The sequence below is a fragment of the Ranitomeya variabilis genome, chromosome 6, assembly GCF_051348905.1.
Source record: "Ranitomeya variabilis isolate aRanVar5 chromosome 6, aRanVar5.hap1, whole genome shotgun sequence".
Taxonomy (NCBI): Eukaryota; Metazoa; Chordata; class Amphibia; order Anura; family Dendrobatidae; genus Ranitomeya; species Ranitomeya variabilis.
The window spans coordinates 53491792-53506577 of record NC_135237.1 but is presented as its reverse complement, the minus strand read 5'-3'; the positions used below and the strand labels follow the sequence as shown (position 1 = coordinate 53506577).

The window sequence follows — 14786 nt, the reverse complement described above, 5'->3', positions numbered from 1 at the left end:
CGGCAAGGGACCGGACGGACATCAGATGGTGAGCATGTACGGTTTGTTTTTTTTTACTTTTACGCTGGTAACCACGGTAAACATCGGGTTACTAAGCGCCGCCCTGCGCTTAGTTACCCGATGTTTACCCGGGGACTTCGGCATCGCTCCAGCGCCGTGATTGCAACGTGTGACCGCAGTCTACGACGCTGGAGCGATAATCATACGATCGCTGCGACGTCACGGATCGTGCCGTCGTAGCGATCAAAATTGCACTGTGTGACGGTACCCTAAAGATTTAAATTATCTATCTCTAGATCTGTCTATATACCTGCAGATATCTTGCAATCTGCCGGTCCCTGGTGGTCGTATGTGTCTTCTCTCTGCCGGTCCCTGGTGTTCTTTTGCGCGTTCTCTCTGCCGGTCTCTGGCTAACTTATGCGCAGTGTCTGAGCCGGTCTCTGGCTATCTTATGCGCATGCTTTCTGCCAGTCTCTGGCTATCTTATGCACATGCTTTCTGCCAATCTCTGGCTATCTTATGCGCCGTCTCTCTGCCTTTCTCTGGCTATCTTATGCGCATGCGTTCTGCCGGTCTCTGGCTATCTTATGCGCCGTCTCTCTCTGCCGGTCTCTGGCTGTCTTATGCGCGTTCTCTCTGCCGGTCTCTGGCTATCTTATGCCCGTGCTTTCTGCCGGTCTTTGGCTATCTTATGTACATGCTTTCTGCCGGTCTCTGGCTATCTTATGTACATGCTTTCTGCCGGTCTCTGGCTATCTTGTGCACGTTCTCTCTGCCTGTCTCTGGCTGTCTTGTGCGCGTTCTCTCTGGCTATCTTGGTGCCATCAGTTCGGGTGGAATGAAACATGATTGACATGGGACACTCTGTAAACCTAATGAGATGTGCACCCTTTATTCACTGGTGTGAAATTCACCTGTACGACTGAATGGGCTGAATTCTCCGCTGCCTGTGTAATAATCATGCTCTACAGATTCTGAAATATTGATTGTTGGGAGGTGCGAGCCTATTGTAGAGACTTAGAGGATGTGTTTTAGATTTCATGTTTTGTACAGAAATTGGCATCATTTTATGCTTTACCCAGATGCCACTACTTTTTTATTTTTAGAAAACGTTGACTAGGCTTGGTAGCTGGGGCACGGCCTCTACCGGCCCGATAATCTTACTACAGCACAATTCTATGTATGCCTGTGGCTTGTGTAATTATCTTTTCTCAACAGGTATGTCTCTTAATTTGTTGTATTTTATCCCAGTGGGTTTTTGGTTAACACTGATATATGATGGTCTGGCCTAAGTGAGCGTCCTCCTAAATGTTTTTCCACATATGTATTTGGTGTTATACATTTAGCCTCTGTTTCTTATCTGTGGTCTTTTTGTTTTATTCTAGGTTTTGGATCTTTTGTGGAGAAAACGGTTATGCCATATATTAGCACCACTCCAGCTAAGCTCCTCAATCCCTGCACCACCGACCAGAACTGCACCAGTCCGTTTAGCTTTAAGAACGTCCTTAATCTGACCAGTGATGGCAGGCTCTTCAATGATCTTGTAGGCAAACAGCAAATCTCTGGTAACCTGGATTCCCCGGAAGGTGGTTTTGACGCAATTATGCAGGTTGCCGTGTGTGGGGTAAGTAGTATCTAGAAATTACTGACACTTGAGTGTTTTTTTGCCATCATTTTAGGTTAAAATACCTTCAAATGTCGCAATATTTTTGCTCAAATTGAAGTTGTGGTGTAACTTGTGCCAGAAATGGAAGATGAACCTAAATCATTAAGTGGTGTGTGACAATTAGTGATTTGAGTGAATCTTACTCCAGCACGCTCATCATTGAGACTGACATGCACGACGGCAGCCTTTAAGGAATTATGTCATAAAAGGGGTTGTCCACTACTAGGAGAGCCCCTGCTCGATGTAAATGTTGTGCCCCAATACAATAAAAAGCTTCTACTCCCCATCCGTGCCATAGTGGTGTCGGCACTTGTGGACTCAGGGCTCTGGTGCAGTTGTGATGCCCGGTGCCCAGTCAGCACTGGCGTCACTGTCCACGTCCTCAGACAAATTTGAACATGAATAAGTGAGATGTCAGCTGCAACCCGGACTTGCTCTTCATGTTCAATTCGACGGCGGAGACATTGACCCCAGTGCTGATTGGGTTCTGGCGTCAAGTGTCATAATAACCCCACGGGAGCCCCGGGACCGCGAGTGCTGGAACGGGAGGGGAGTATAAGCTTTTTATACGTTATCGGGACTAAACATTTAGATTGAGAAGGGCTTGTCCTAGTAGTGGACAACCCCTTTTAAGTTTCTAGCCTAGCAAGAGATAATATTTATCCATCCTGAAAGGGGTTGTCCATGGTGACAACACTTGTGTCCTTTACTGGAGTATATGGACATCATAGTGATGGCATGGAGGTAGACGCTCTGCCTACATGATCGCTGCAGGCGCCACTCTGGCTCCCTGTATGTTGGCCGGGATCAAAGGTTTGGTAATATCAACCTTGGCATCTAGTTTGTTCTACCAAGTAAGGTCGCGTGGCTGCAATGAGTTATGCCAGCCTAATAGACTGCAGTGAGTTAAGAGGGACTGCTAATTTCAGTAGCTAAGCAAGCCCCCTTTTTATATGTAGGCATAAAAGGAAGCCAGCTTTAGCTGTCCCCCTTCACTCACTGTCACGGACATGTGCCAACATGGGAAGCACCACATTAGGGACATTGTAGGGATTTTTAAGTGAGTTTCTAAATTATTAGTCAACTTTCATTTAGACAAATAGATGTGACATAAATTATGTGAATGTGTGTAATGTGTATAATGCATTCCAGCATATTAATCGGACATGAGCAGACACGTAATCGCTGTTACACTAGTAACTAAACGGAGCAGTCTTGTGTCTGTCGTAATTGTTCTTCACACTCCATCCATTTATTTCAGGAGCAGATTGGTTGGAGGAATGTGACGCGCTTGTTGGTCTTCTCCACTGATGCCGGCTTCCATTTTGCTGGAGATGGAAAATTGGGAGGAATCGTGCTGCCGAACGATGGGAAATGTCACATGCATGATAATATGTACACAATGAGCCATTATTATGTAAGTCTATACTTACAGCCTTTAAATGACTGTCTAATGACTTCAGGTTAAGGTCACATTGTGTGATATCTGCAGAGAACAGGATGGCACCACATAACTTATGTTAGGAGCAGGATCTGCAGGGAACTGGACCTAAGTGCTCGCCTTTTGCCACGTTGGGGTTTTCTGCAAAATTCCTCCAACTGGTGATAAAAAGCGGCACTGGGTACTGACCAGCAATGTCTTACCCATCCTGAGTGCTGATGAGATGCCCATCCTCCTTCTCATTAGACATTTATGTTAAGATTCTGGGATCACATCTTGCCTATTCACAGGATTAATCGGTATAATTTTATTTTATATTTTGATAGATTAGACTTTTCTGAACCCAGCGATACTAAATATGTATTTTTTTTATTTTTAATGGGGCAAAAGGGGGGTGATTTTTAAGTTTTTGCTCTCATATATTTAAACTTTTCTTGCCCCTTTTTTTTCTGTACCTGTTAGTCCCCTTACTTGCCATCATCAGATCTCTTGTGCAATACATAGCACTGCACTGTAGAGAGAAAATCAAGATATCCAATGAACGCCAGCTAAACAGAGTATCGCAGTGACAAGCATTGGGTTCTTTAGCATGTCCCCCCACTGTCATGACCCCAATCCCCCCCCCCCCCATGACGTCACCGGGGCGCCGATGGTTGCATTGAATGATGCACCCCTTGCTGACAATTGCTACATGTTTGTGTCAGAGATTGACAGCAGCATTAACAGCTTAGCAGCCACAGTCAGCCCTCCCCCCTCCACCCGTTGTTGTTAAAGGCAAATGATGGCTGAATAATTCGGCCATCATCTGCCAGGAAAGATGTGGGTTTTGCTTGAGAGCCCACAACAGAGGTGAGAACGCTACTTATGGCATAACTGTACATCATATATTGCGAAGGGGTTAAACCATGGACATTTGTCACTGCATTGCTGACATGTTTTGATTTCGGGGTCACCCATTGTAAATGTTTGTCATGATTAATCCATATTTTTTCTTTTCCTCACAGGACTACCCGTCAATTGCTCATATAGTACAGAAACTTAGTGAAAATAACATCCAGACTATCTTTGCTGTCACTGAGGATTTCCAGCCAGTTTACAAGGTACAGGGTCTGCCTAATATTCAGTACATAAATCTATAATCTGAGCAGATAATGTAAAGTCTGATCTGCTGTCATTGTAATAGGAATTAAAGAACCTGATACCAAAGTCCGCCGTAGGAACGCTGTCCTCAAACTCGAGTAACGTCATTCAGTTGATCATTGACTCCTATAATGTGAGTGCATTTACTTTTATAGATTAAAAACCTCTGGGGTCCTGTGAGTGGGGATTCGTAAACCAGGTTATTTTTTTCTTTCCAGTCATTGTCTTCAGAACTGATTTTGGAAAACAGCAAATTACCAGAAGGCGTAACTATTAATTATAAGTCATTCTGTAAGAACGGGGTTATCGGTACAGGAGAGAATGGAAGGAAATGCTCCAACATCTCTCTGGGAGATCAGGTCAGTGTTAACCCCCAAGAACGCTTCTCATTACATGAAATTGTACTGCATTATATGCGGAGATCTGTTTCTTTCTAATCTGTGATTTATTTATTTTTTTATTTTAGGTTCAGTTTGAGATTAGTGTAACAGCTCACAAGTGTCCTAAGAAAGATCAAACGGACAGTATTAAAATCAAGCCTTTAGGTTTTACTGAAGAAGTAGAAATCGTTCTGAAATATATCTGCGAGTGTGATTGCCAACAGTCTGGAACCCCTGATAGCCCTGAATGCCACTATGGAAATGGCACATTTGAATGTGGAGCCTGCAGGTATGTTCACGTCATTGTGGTCATTCAAAACATATACACTAATCCGCCATAGTGGTGAAACAGCTGAGAGGACAAGTGGATAATGGAATATTTTTACTTTACAAAGGGATCTATCAGAAGTTGAGATGTATTTAAACATAATGTAATTATTAGATGATTGGATCAGAGTATCTCCAAAATGGCAGGTCTACTCGCCAGTCAGAGAGCTCATTTTGATCCTCATCTACTGAAAAGTCCCTACAATGGGCATATGAGCTTTACAACTGGACCTGGCTGGTGCACCTTCTGGCTGTCTGGTTGGTGCACCTTGTGGCTGGCTGGCTGGTTGGTGCACCTTGTGGCTGGCTCGCTGGCTGGTTGGTGCACCTTGTGGCGGTCTGGTTGGTGCACCTTGTGGCGGTCTGGTTGGTGCACCTTGTGGCTGTCTGGTTGGTGCACCTTGTGGCTGTCTGGTTGGTGCACCTTGTGGCTGGCTGGCTGGTGCACCTTGTGGCTGGCTGGCTGGTTGGTGCACCTTGTGGCTGGCTGGCTGGTGCACCTTGTGGCTGGCTGGCTGGTTGGTGCACCTTGTGGCTGGCTGGCTGGTTGGTGCACCTTGTGGCTGGCTCGCTGGCTGGTTGGTGCCCCTTGTGGCTGGCTGGTTGGTGCCCCTTGTGGCTGGCTGGCTGGTTGGTGCCCCGGCTGGCTGGCTGGCTGGTTGGTGCCCCTTGTGGCTGGCTGGCTGGTTGGTGCCCCTTGTGGCTGGCTGGCTGGTTGGCGCACCTTGTGGCTGGTTGGCGCACCTTGTGGCTGGTGAACTTTGCAGCCGGCTGGCTGGTTAATATAGTTGCTGAAGCTATATTGTGGCTGTGTACTCTCGCCTCACGTTGCATCTCCCTTTCTGTCCAGGTGTAATGATGGCCGTATCGGGAAACATTGTGAGTGCAGTACCGAGCAGGTCAGCAATGAAGATATGGATGCTCAGTGCAGAAAGGAGAACAGCTCTGAGATTTGCAGCAACAACGGTGATTGTATCTGTGGACAATGTGTGTGTAAGAAGAGGGACAACCCCAATGAAGTGTATTCTGGCAAATACTGTGACTGTGACAATTTCAACTGTGACCGGTCTAATGGACAGATCTGTGGAGGTAAGTATGAGCACAAGCACACATCCCACTTGTGTGAACTGCTCTTTCTCACCAGAATCTGACTTTAACTTGTCGTCTTCTCTGCCAGGTAATGGAGTTTGTAAATGTAGAGTATGCGAGTGTTTCCCTAACTTCTCTGGAAGTGCATGCGATTGCTCCGAAGACAAGTCAACATGTATAGCATCGAATGGCCAACTATGCAACGGAAGAGGCGTATGTGAGTGTGGAAGGTGTAAATGTACAGACCCTAAATTCCAAGGACAAACCTGCGAGATGTGTCAGACCTGTGCTGGTGTTTGCACTGAGCACAAGTAAGTATTAGTGGAGTAGTCACACCCTAAATATTTCTACCTTGCTTTACCATATATATATTATATACTTTAACGAGTGCCTCTTTTCGAGTCAACATCATAGCAGTAGGCAAATTTTATGTACGGTATGTATATATGTGTGTATAAATATATATAGATGGATGAGAGTGAGATAGAGAGTGCTATACATAGATAAAGATATATGTGTGTGTATGTAGTGCTAGAGTGGTGTCATTAATCTAAGTTTCCTGCACATAGTAATATACTTAACCAGCTGCCATCTTCTGTTATTTCCGCCGCTCCAGTCAGTCTTCTGCAGGCTGTTTTACCTGCCGGATCGCTCAAGTGTTTCCTCAATGTAAGTCTGAGAGAATGAGGCCAGAACAAGGCTCTCCCGGACTTACATTGGGAGCTTGTGACCATTACCTCTGACTTCTGGTCGCAAGATGGTAGAAGGGGGACCGGAGCAGCACCGGGAAGAGCTGAAGATGACGCCTGGTGAGCATAATACTAGGATCAGGGAACTTGGGTGAGTGGCACCACTCCAGTGCTGAAAAAATAGAATTATTCTTACCGTTAATTCGGTTTCTAGGAACCTTCCACGACGGCATATGGAGGTTGTCTCTTTGCCCTAATGGGGAACAGGAAACACAGAGGTTAAAAGGACCTCCCACCTCCCACTTGCCAGTGACTTACAACGGAGACCATTGCACTGGTTTTACCTTTAGAATCCCAGAACTAATCCAGGAATATATATCGGGTGGGAAATTAGTGCCGTCGTGGAAGGTTCCTAGAAACCGAATTAACGGTAAGAATAATTCTATTTTCTCTAGTCACCTTCCACGACGGCATATGGAGGAATACCAAATAATTTGGCACTAGGGAGGGACAACGGCCTGGAGTACTTTACGGCCGAAGGCTAAGTCCTTATTGGACAATACGTCTAGTCTGTAATGTTTAGAGAAGGTATGGAGTGAAGACCACGTTGCTGCCCTGCAAATCTGCTCCGGAGATGCGCCTGCTCTTTCTGCCCAGGAAACCGATGTAGATCTTGTTGAATGGGCTTTGATCCCTACTGGAGGCAATTTGTTTTGATCTAGGTAGGCTTCCGTTATAGCTTTCTTGATCCATGTAGCGATGGTACTTTTGGCTACTTTTTTCCCTTTGTTTTGTCCTGAGAGATGGATAAATAGGTTATGATCAATTCTGAATGTACTGGTGTGGTCCAAGTATTGTAAAAGAATACGCCGAACATCCAAGGTGTTGAATCTTCTTTCTTCCAAGTTTGCTGGATTGTGGCAAAAGGTTGGTAGGAAAATCTCTTGAGAACGATGGAAGTCAGAGATAACCTTCGGAAGAAAGGACGGATCAAGACGAAGCACAATTGAATCATCTCTTACCAGGAGATAAGGTTCTCGTGTAGACAAGGCCTGTAATTCACCAATCCTTCTGGCTGAAGTAATGGCTACCAAGAACACGGCTTTATAGGCTAGGTTTTGTGGAGAACAAGAAGATAGTGGTTCAAAGGGTGGACCTGTCAGACCTTGGAGAACTACGTTGAGGTCCCACTGGGGAACTATGACCTGTTTTCTAGGATTCATTCTAGTAGCTGATGTCATGAACCTTTTAATCCAGCGATGACTCGCTAAATCTTGATCAAAGACCGAGCTAAGTGCAGAGACCTGGACCTTGAGGGTACTGGGCCTGAGACCTATTTCCAAGCCTTTTTGTAAAAAATCCAATATGATGGGAATATTAGGCTTGAGGGGGTCTGGAAGGTTAGGCAGACAGAATGAAGAAAACTTTTTCCAGATCTTATTGTAGATGGCGTTGGTCACCGGTTTTCTCGATTTTTGTAGGGTAGCTATGACCGGAATTGATAGTCCTTTAGCCCTTAAAACCTGGGTTTCAGCAACCACGCCGCCAAGCTCCACTTCTGAGGGTCTGGGTGGAGAATGGGACCCTGAGAAAGAAGATTGTGCTTTATCGGCAACATTACTGGACCATCCACTTGTAGTTGAATAATTAGGTTGAACCAACTCCTTTTGGGCCACAATGGAGCTATCAGGATAGTTGGAGTCCTTTCTAGGCGTATCTTTCGTAGAACCTTGGCAAGGATTGGAATTGGTGGAAAAGCATAAGCTAGATGAAACGGCCAATCTTGGGTTAAAGCATCCAACCCCCTGGGATTGTCTCTTGGGTTCAAGGAAAAGAATGTTTCGACCTTTGCGTTCTGGTGAGAGGCAAAGAGGTCGACGTCTGGATGACCCCATCTGTGTACCAACATGTTGAATGTTTGAGGATCCAGGCTCCACTCGCCAGGATGGATTTTCTGGCGGCTTAGATAGTCTGCCTGAACATTTGTAGTTCCCTTGAGGTGGATTGCCGACAGGGATAGTAGGTGCTTTTCGGCCCAAGAAAAGATTCGAGCGGAGATCTTTATTAGACTGAGGGTTCTTGTACTGCCCTGGTGCCTGATATGGGCCACCGTGGTCATGTTGTCCGAGTATATCTGTACATGTTGACCCGAAATCTGATGACTTGCCGCTAGTAGGGTCTCTTCCACAGCTTTGAGCTCCCTGAAATTTGATGATTTCTCGGAAATCGATTGGTTCCACTGACCCTGATAGGGGACATGGTCTACTATGGCTCCCCAGCCCCTCTTGCTGGCATCTGTCTTGATGGTGGTTAGAGGGGACTGAATCCAGCATACTCCTTTCAGAAGGTTCCTGGGCTTCATCCACCATGTTAAAGAGGCTTTCACTCTGCCCGGAGTGTGGATCCTCTTGGTAAGAGTGCCAGGTCGACCATCCCAATTGTCTAGGATGTGGGCTTGGAGAGTCCTTGAGTGAGCTTGAGCCCAAGCCACCGACTGTATGCAGGCTGTCATGGAGCCCAACAGCGACATTCCCTCTCGCAGAGTAGGGGACCTCATCTCTTTGAACTTCCTGATTTTTGTTAGTAGGGGAAGTCTGTGATCGTCCGGGAGGAAGGACATTTGTCTTGCTGAGTCCAGCATTACTCCCAGAAATCTCCTGGTTTTTGCAGGTTGAAGCTGAGATTTTTGTAGGTTCGGAATCCAACCTAGGGATCTCAGAATGTCTAGGGTGGTAGACACATGGGATATCAGGGTTATCTCGGTGGAAGCTACTATCAGAAGATCGTCCAGATAGGGCACTATACAGACACCTTGTTTTCGGATGAATGACACTACTTCTGCCATCACCTTGGAGAACACCCTCGGTGCTGATGAAATGCCGAAGGGAAGGACTCCAAACTGATAGTGCTCCACCCGATGATTCCCCTGTATCGCAAACCTGAGATATTTTTTGTGTCTCGGGTGAATAGGGATGTGGAAATACGCATCCTTGAGATCGATGGTAGCCATAAAAGAGTGACGTTCTATCAGAGGAATCGCAGATCTTACGGACTCCATCTTGAACTTGCGATATTTTACGTGCTGGTTCAGACCCTTTAAGTTTATAATAATCCGGACGTCTCCCGAAGGTTTGGGGACCAGGAAGAGTCGGGAGTAGTGTCCTTTTCCCCATTCTGATTGTGGGACTGGGGAAATTACATTTGATCTGATAAGGTTTTTGAGACCTAAGGACAGTAGGCTGCGATCCCTTGATGATGGAAGGGAAGTGACTTTTAGACCCTGAGGTGGGGGAGAAATTAACTCTATTAACAGGCCCTCCTTGATGACATTGAGAACCCAGTGGGAGCTGGTGATATTCTCCCACTGATCCACATATTTCGAGAGTCTTCCCCCCACCGGGTCGGAGTCATTGTTTGTCCTGCTGGGACTGTTGCTGCTGCTGCTGTTGCGGGACGAAAATATTTTTTCCCCTACCCTTTGCATAGCTCCACCTGCCGGTTTTTCCTTTGCCTCTTGCTTGAGAGGGCTGAGGTTGTGGGCCACGAAAAAAACGTTTCCTAGGCTGCTTTTGCTCAGGGAGCGCCTTCTTTTTGTCGGTGGCTTTATCGAGAATATCGTCTAGGGCAGGACCAAAGACGTAGTCTCCTTTAAAGGGTATGGTGCAGAGTTTAGATTTAGAGGTGATATCCCCACTCCATAGCTTAAGCCAGAGGGCTCTTCTGGCAGAGTTGGAAAGTACCAGGGATCTGGCGGCGACTCTTACAGATTCCAGAGAAGCGTCCGCCAAATACCCTGTAGCTTTATGCAGAATGGGTAGGGAATCCAATATCTCGCCTCTTGAGGTACCTTGAGATATGTGATTCTCTAATTTCTCGAGCCAGCAGGAGAGGGCTCTTGCCACACAGGTGGAGGCGACGTTAGCCTTAAAGGGAACCTGTCACCACGTTTTTGGAAGATGGGATAAAAATAGCGTTAAATAGGGGCAGAGGTGGGCATTACATTAGTGTGTTTGTTATGCGTTTATTACCCACCTAAGTTGCCGAAATACCTTTGCAAAGTCTCCGTTTTCGCCTGTCAATCAGGCTGGTCTGGTCAAAAGGGCGTCTTGTCTTCCCCCAGATTTTGCGTAGTTTTCCGTTGGTGGCGTAGTGGTGTGCGCATGCCCAAAGTCCTGAATCCTCTGCCAGGGGATTTAAAAGAGCGCGCTGTTCGTTTTCATTGGTGATCGGTGGGCGCGGCCATCTTCCTTTGGCCGCGCGTGCGCAGAAGCGGCGCTCTGCTGGCCGCGGCTTCAGGAAAATGGCCGCGGGATGCCGCGCGTGCGCAGATGGATATCGCGGCGGCCATTTTCCTGAAGCCGCGGCCAGCAGAGCGCCGCTTCTGCGCACGCGCGGCCAAAGGAAGATGGCCGCGCCCACCGATCACCAATGAAAACGAACAGCGCGCTCTTTTAAATCCCCTGGCAGAGGATTCGGGACCTTGGGCATGCGCACACCACTACGCCACCAACGGAAAACTACGCAAAATCTGGGGGAAGACAACGCCCTTTTGACCAGACCAGCCTGATTGACAGGCGAAAACGGAGACTTTGCAAAGGTATTTCGGCAACTTAGGTGGGTAATAAACGCATAACAAACACACTAATGTAATGCCCACCTCTGCCCCTATTTAACGCTATTTTTATCCCATCTTCCAAAAACGTGGTGACAGGTTCCCTTTAAGGATAGCTGCAGAAGTTTCCCATGATTTTCTGAGGAGACTTTCGGTTTTCCTATCCATGGGATCCTACAATTGAGAAGAATCCTCAAAGGGGAGTGCAGTTCTTTTGGCGACTCTAGCCACCTGCACATCGACCTTGGGAATATCTAATTTAAGGTCATCCTCAAGCGGAAATCTATGCTTCATTTCTGAAGGAGTACTGAGACGCCTCTCAGGTAGTTCCCATTCCTGATTAATCATATTGATAATGTTGGCATGAACTGGGAAGCCCACTCTCTTCTCCGATGAAAGACCACCGAACATCTGATCCTGTATGGACTGCGGTACAGGTTCCTCTTCTAGTCCCATGGTATTACGGACGGCAGAGACTAGATCCTCAATATAGTCTGAGGAAAAAAGGTACTTCCTGACCTCAGCTTTGGGTGATACTGGATCCTCCCAGCCAACAGATGAGGCATGAGAGAGATCTGAATCAGAGTCAGATTCCACAACCTGAATCTTCCTCTTCTTAGCCGGGGAATGAGGTTGTGGCCGCGGAGATGGAGGTGGGGGTGGAGGTGTAAAGGCTGCCAGAGAAGATTGTACCTCCTGTTTTACTAGTGAGCGAATCTCATCCAATAGTGATGGCTGCTCAGCTCTTATTATTCTGTCAGTACATGACTGACAGAGTTTCTTGTCCCAGTTAGGAGGACATTTAGTGGAACAGATAGGGCACTTTTTCCTATAGGCACCTTTAGGGGCAGGGTTTTCTCCCTGAAATATATAAAGGGAGAGAGGGGTGAGGACTTCTAACCCCTGCTACACTCCTCCTGGATCCCATCCCTGCAACACTTACAGAGGCAGGGGTGGCGCTGGGCTCCGCAGATACGGGGCATGAAGAACCATCCATACTGAAGGAGATAGCCTTACCTCAGTGGTGGTTCAGCAGGCTTTTATGGACGCCGTCCTAGCACCTGCTCCAGCAATTAATCCCCCCTCCCCCTCCAGGATCCAGGTGAGGGAGCTGAGCGGTCCGACACGCCGGCCGGCGAAACCCGGAAGTACCGGCTTCAGGGTGTATGAAGAAACCGGAAGTGACGCGCGCGAGCCTGCCGACGTCACTTCCGGAACGCCGAGCCGACAGCATGGAGGAGGAGGACGCCGGGCAGCTCCAGGAGGAGCCCGGTTAGGGAACCCAGGCCTGCTTTGCCCTCGTGGGGGCGCGGGAAGGCCGGGAGGGGGTCCCGAGGACCTGCGAGCAGGACGACGGGAGCAGCACGAGGAGGAGGCCGGAGGCGACCATCTGCTGCCCGGTTAGACAGGCAGCGCCTGCAAAAGGTACCGTAGTCACCGGCCAATACAGCACATGAAGAAACCTCTCCCTGTCCCATGGGGAACAGGAAAGACACTGGCAAGTGGGAGGTCCTTTTAACCTCTGTGTTTCCTGTTCCCCATTAGGGCAAAGAGACAACCTCCATATGCCGTCGTGGAAGGTGACTAGAGAAATAATATTTTATAAAAATTTGCTAGAGTGGTGCTTTAAGGATGGATTCATACATGATTATTTTTCTATTGATTTGGTCACAGCAAATCTGCAGCAAAAATGTGTAACATAGTTTGATGTTTTGCTGCAGATTTTTTTTTTTTATATATATTGCAAATTTACATTAAAAGCCACATGTGTTGCATTCAGATTTTGCAGCCAATTCATTGCATTCAAATCCATGATGGAAAAATGCCACGTGTGACTCCACCTCTGTACTGTTTCTCCCATTATCGTAGATGGATATTGTCAGAGTGCTTGTGAAATCCAGCACTTTTAGGCTATGTGCACACGTTGCGGAATTGCCTCTGGATTTTTTTGTGCGGATTCTGCATCTCTTGGCAGAAAACGCAGGTGCGGATTTGATGTGTTTTTTAGGCGGATTTGCTGCAGATTCGCTGCGTTTTTACCCCTGCGGATTTCTATAATGGAATGGGTACAAAAACGCTGCAGATCCGCGCAAAAAGACGTGACATGCTGCTACTTTTAATCCACCGCTTTTCCGCGCTGAATTTTCCGCACCATTAGCACAGCATTTTTTTTGCATTGATTTACATTGTACTGTAAATCACTTGCGGATCTGCAGCATTTCTGCACAGCAAAAAACACTCCGCAGTAAATCCGCAACGTGTGCACACAGCCTTACAATTTACTGCTTAGTCAAATTTGCAGCTGTTATTGAGATATTAACACTTTACTTTCGTTCATAGCATGTTGCCTAGGAGGCCGACCACTGCTGCGGTATAGCTTGTAAGCACTGAAGCTGGTCAGCACGGTGGCTCAGTGGTTAGCAGTGATGGGGAATCTAGATTGTGAGCCCCATCGGGGACAGTGTTGCTAATGTGTGCAGACTGTAAAGCGCTGCGGAATATGTTAGCGCTATATATGTAAAAAATAAATAAAGATTAGGATTTAATGGCGCCTTCAGAGCATTGCTTACATCCTCAATAGAAAAGAGCTTGTAAGCACTGCATGTTCTGCTGGCTTAGGCTACGTTCACATTTGCGGTCAGCGCCGCAGCGTCGGGCGCCGCATGCGTCATGCGCCCCTATATTTAACATGGGGGCGCATGGACATGCGTTGTGCTGCGTTTTGCGCCGCATGGCCGCAAGCGTTGGACGCAAGAAACGCATCAAGTTGCATTTTTTTTGCGTCCAACTTTCGGCCAAAAACGACGCATGCGGCGCAAAACGCAGCGTTTTAGCGTGCGTTTTGCCGCATTTTTGTTTGCGTTGTGCGCTGCGGCGCACAACGCAAATGTGAACGTAGCCTAACAGCGGCTGTCGGTCTCCAAGACAACTCGCCGTATACAAAAGTTGGTATCTCAAGAATGGCTGAAAATTTTAATAGTTCATGTAAATGCAAGTTACAACTTACCGTATATACTCGAGTATAAGCCGACCCGAGTATAAGCCGACCCCCCTAATTTTGCCACAAAAAACTGGGAAAACTTATTGACTCGAGTATAAGCCTAGGGTGGAAAATGCAGCAGGTACCGGTGAATTTCAAAATTAGAAATAGATACTCCATACCATTCATTATGGCCCCATAGATGCTCCACATAAAGCTGTGCCATATATAATGCTCTGCACCGTTGCCCCATAGCTGTGCCATATAGTGCTCTGCACCGTTGCCCCATAGCTGTGCCATATAGTGCTCTGCACCGTTGCCCCATAGCTGTGCCATATAGTGCTCTGCACCGTTGCCCCATAGCTGTGCCATATAGTGCTCTGCACCGTTGCCCCATAGCTGTGCCATATAGTGCTCTGAACCGTTGCCCCATAGCTGTGCCATATAGTGCTCTGCACCGTT

General features: G+C 47.2%; 1 protein-coding gene across 2 annotated transcripts in view; it reads left to right on the top strand.

Moving 5' to 3' along the window:
* The window catches only part of ITGB1 (integrin subunit beta 1), a 43446-nt gene that overhangs the window by 20616 nt on the left and 8044 nt on the right, over positions 1–14786 (top strand). For both annotated transcript variants that reach the window (XM_077268498.1, XM_077268497.1), the window contains exons 6-13: positions 1386–1624; positions 2928–3083; positions 4112–4207; positions 4291–4380; positions 4466–4606; positions 4714–4916; positions 5805–6043; positions 6132–6354. In XM_077268498.1, the coding sequence (XP_077124613.1) occupies positions 1386–1624; positions 2928–3083; positions 4112–4207; positions 4291–4380; positions 4466–4606; positions 4714–4916; positions 5805–6043; positions 6132–6354 (1387 nt within the window). The remainder of the gene's footprint in view (positions 1–1385; positions 1625–2927; positions 3084–4111; positions 4208–4290; positions 4381–4465; positions 4607–4713; positions 4917–5804; positions 6044–6131; positions 6355–14786) is intronic.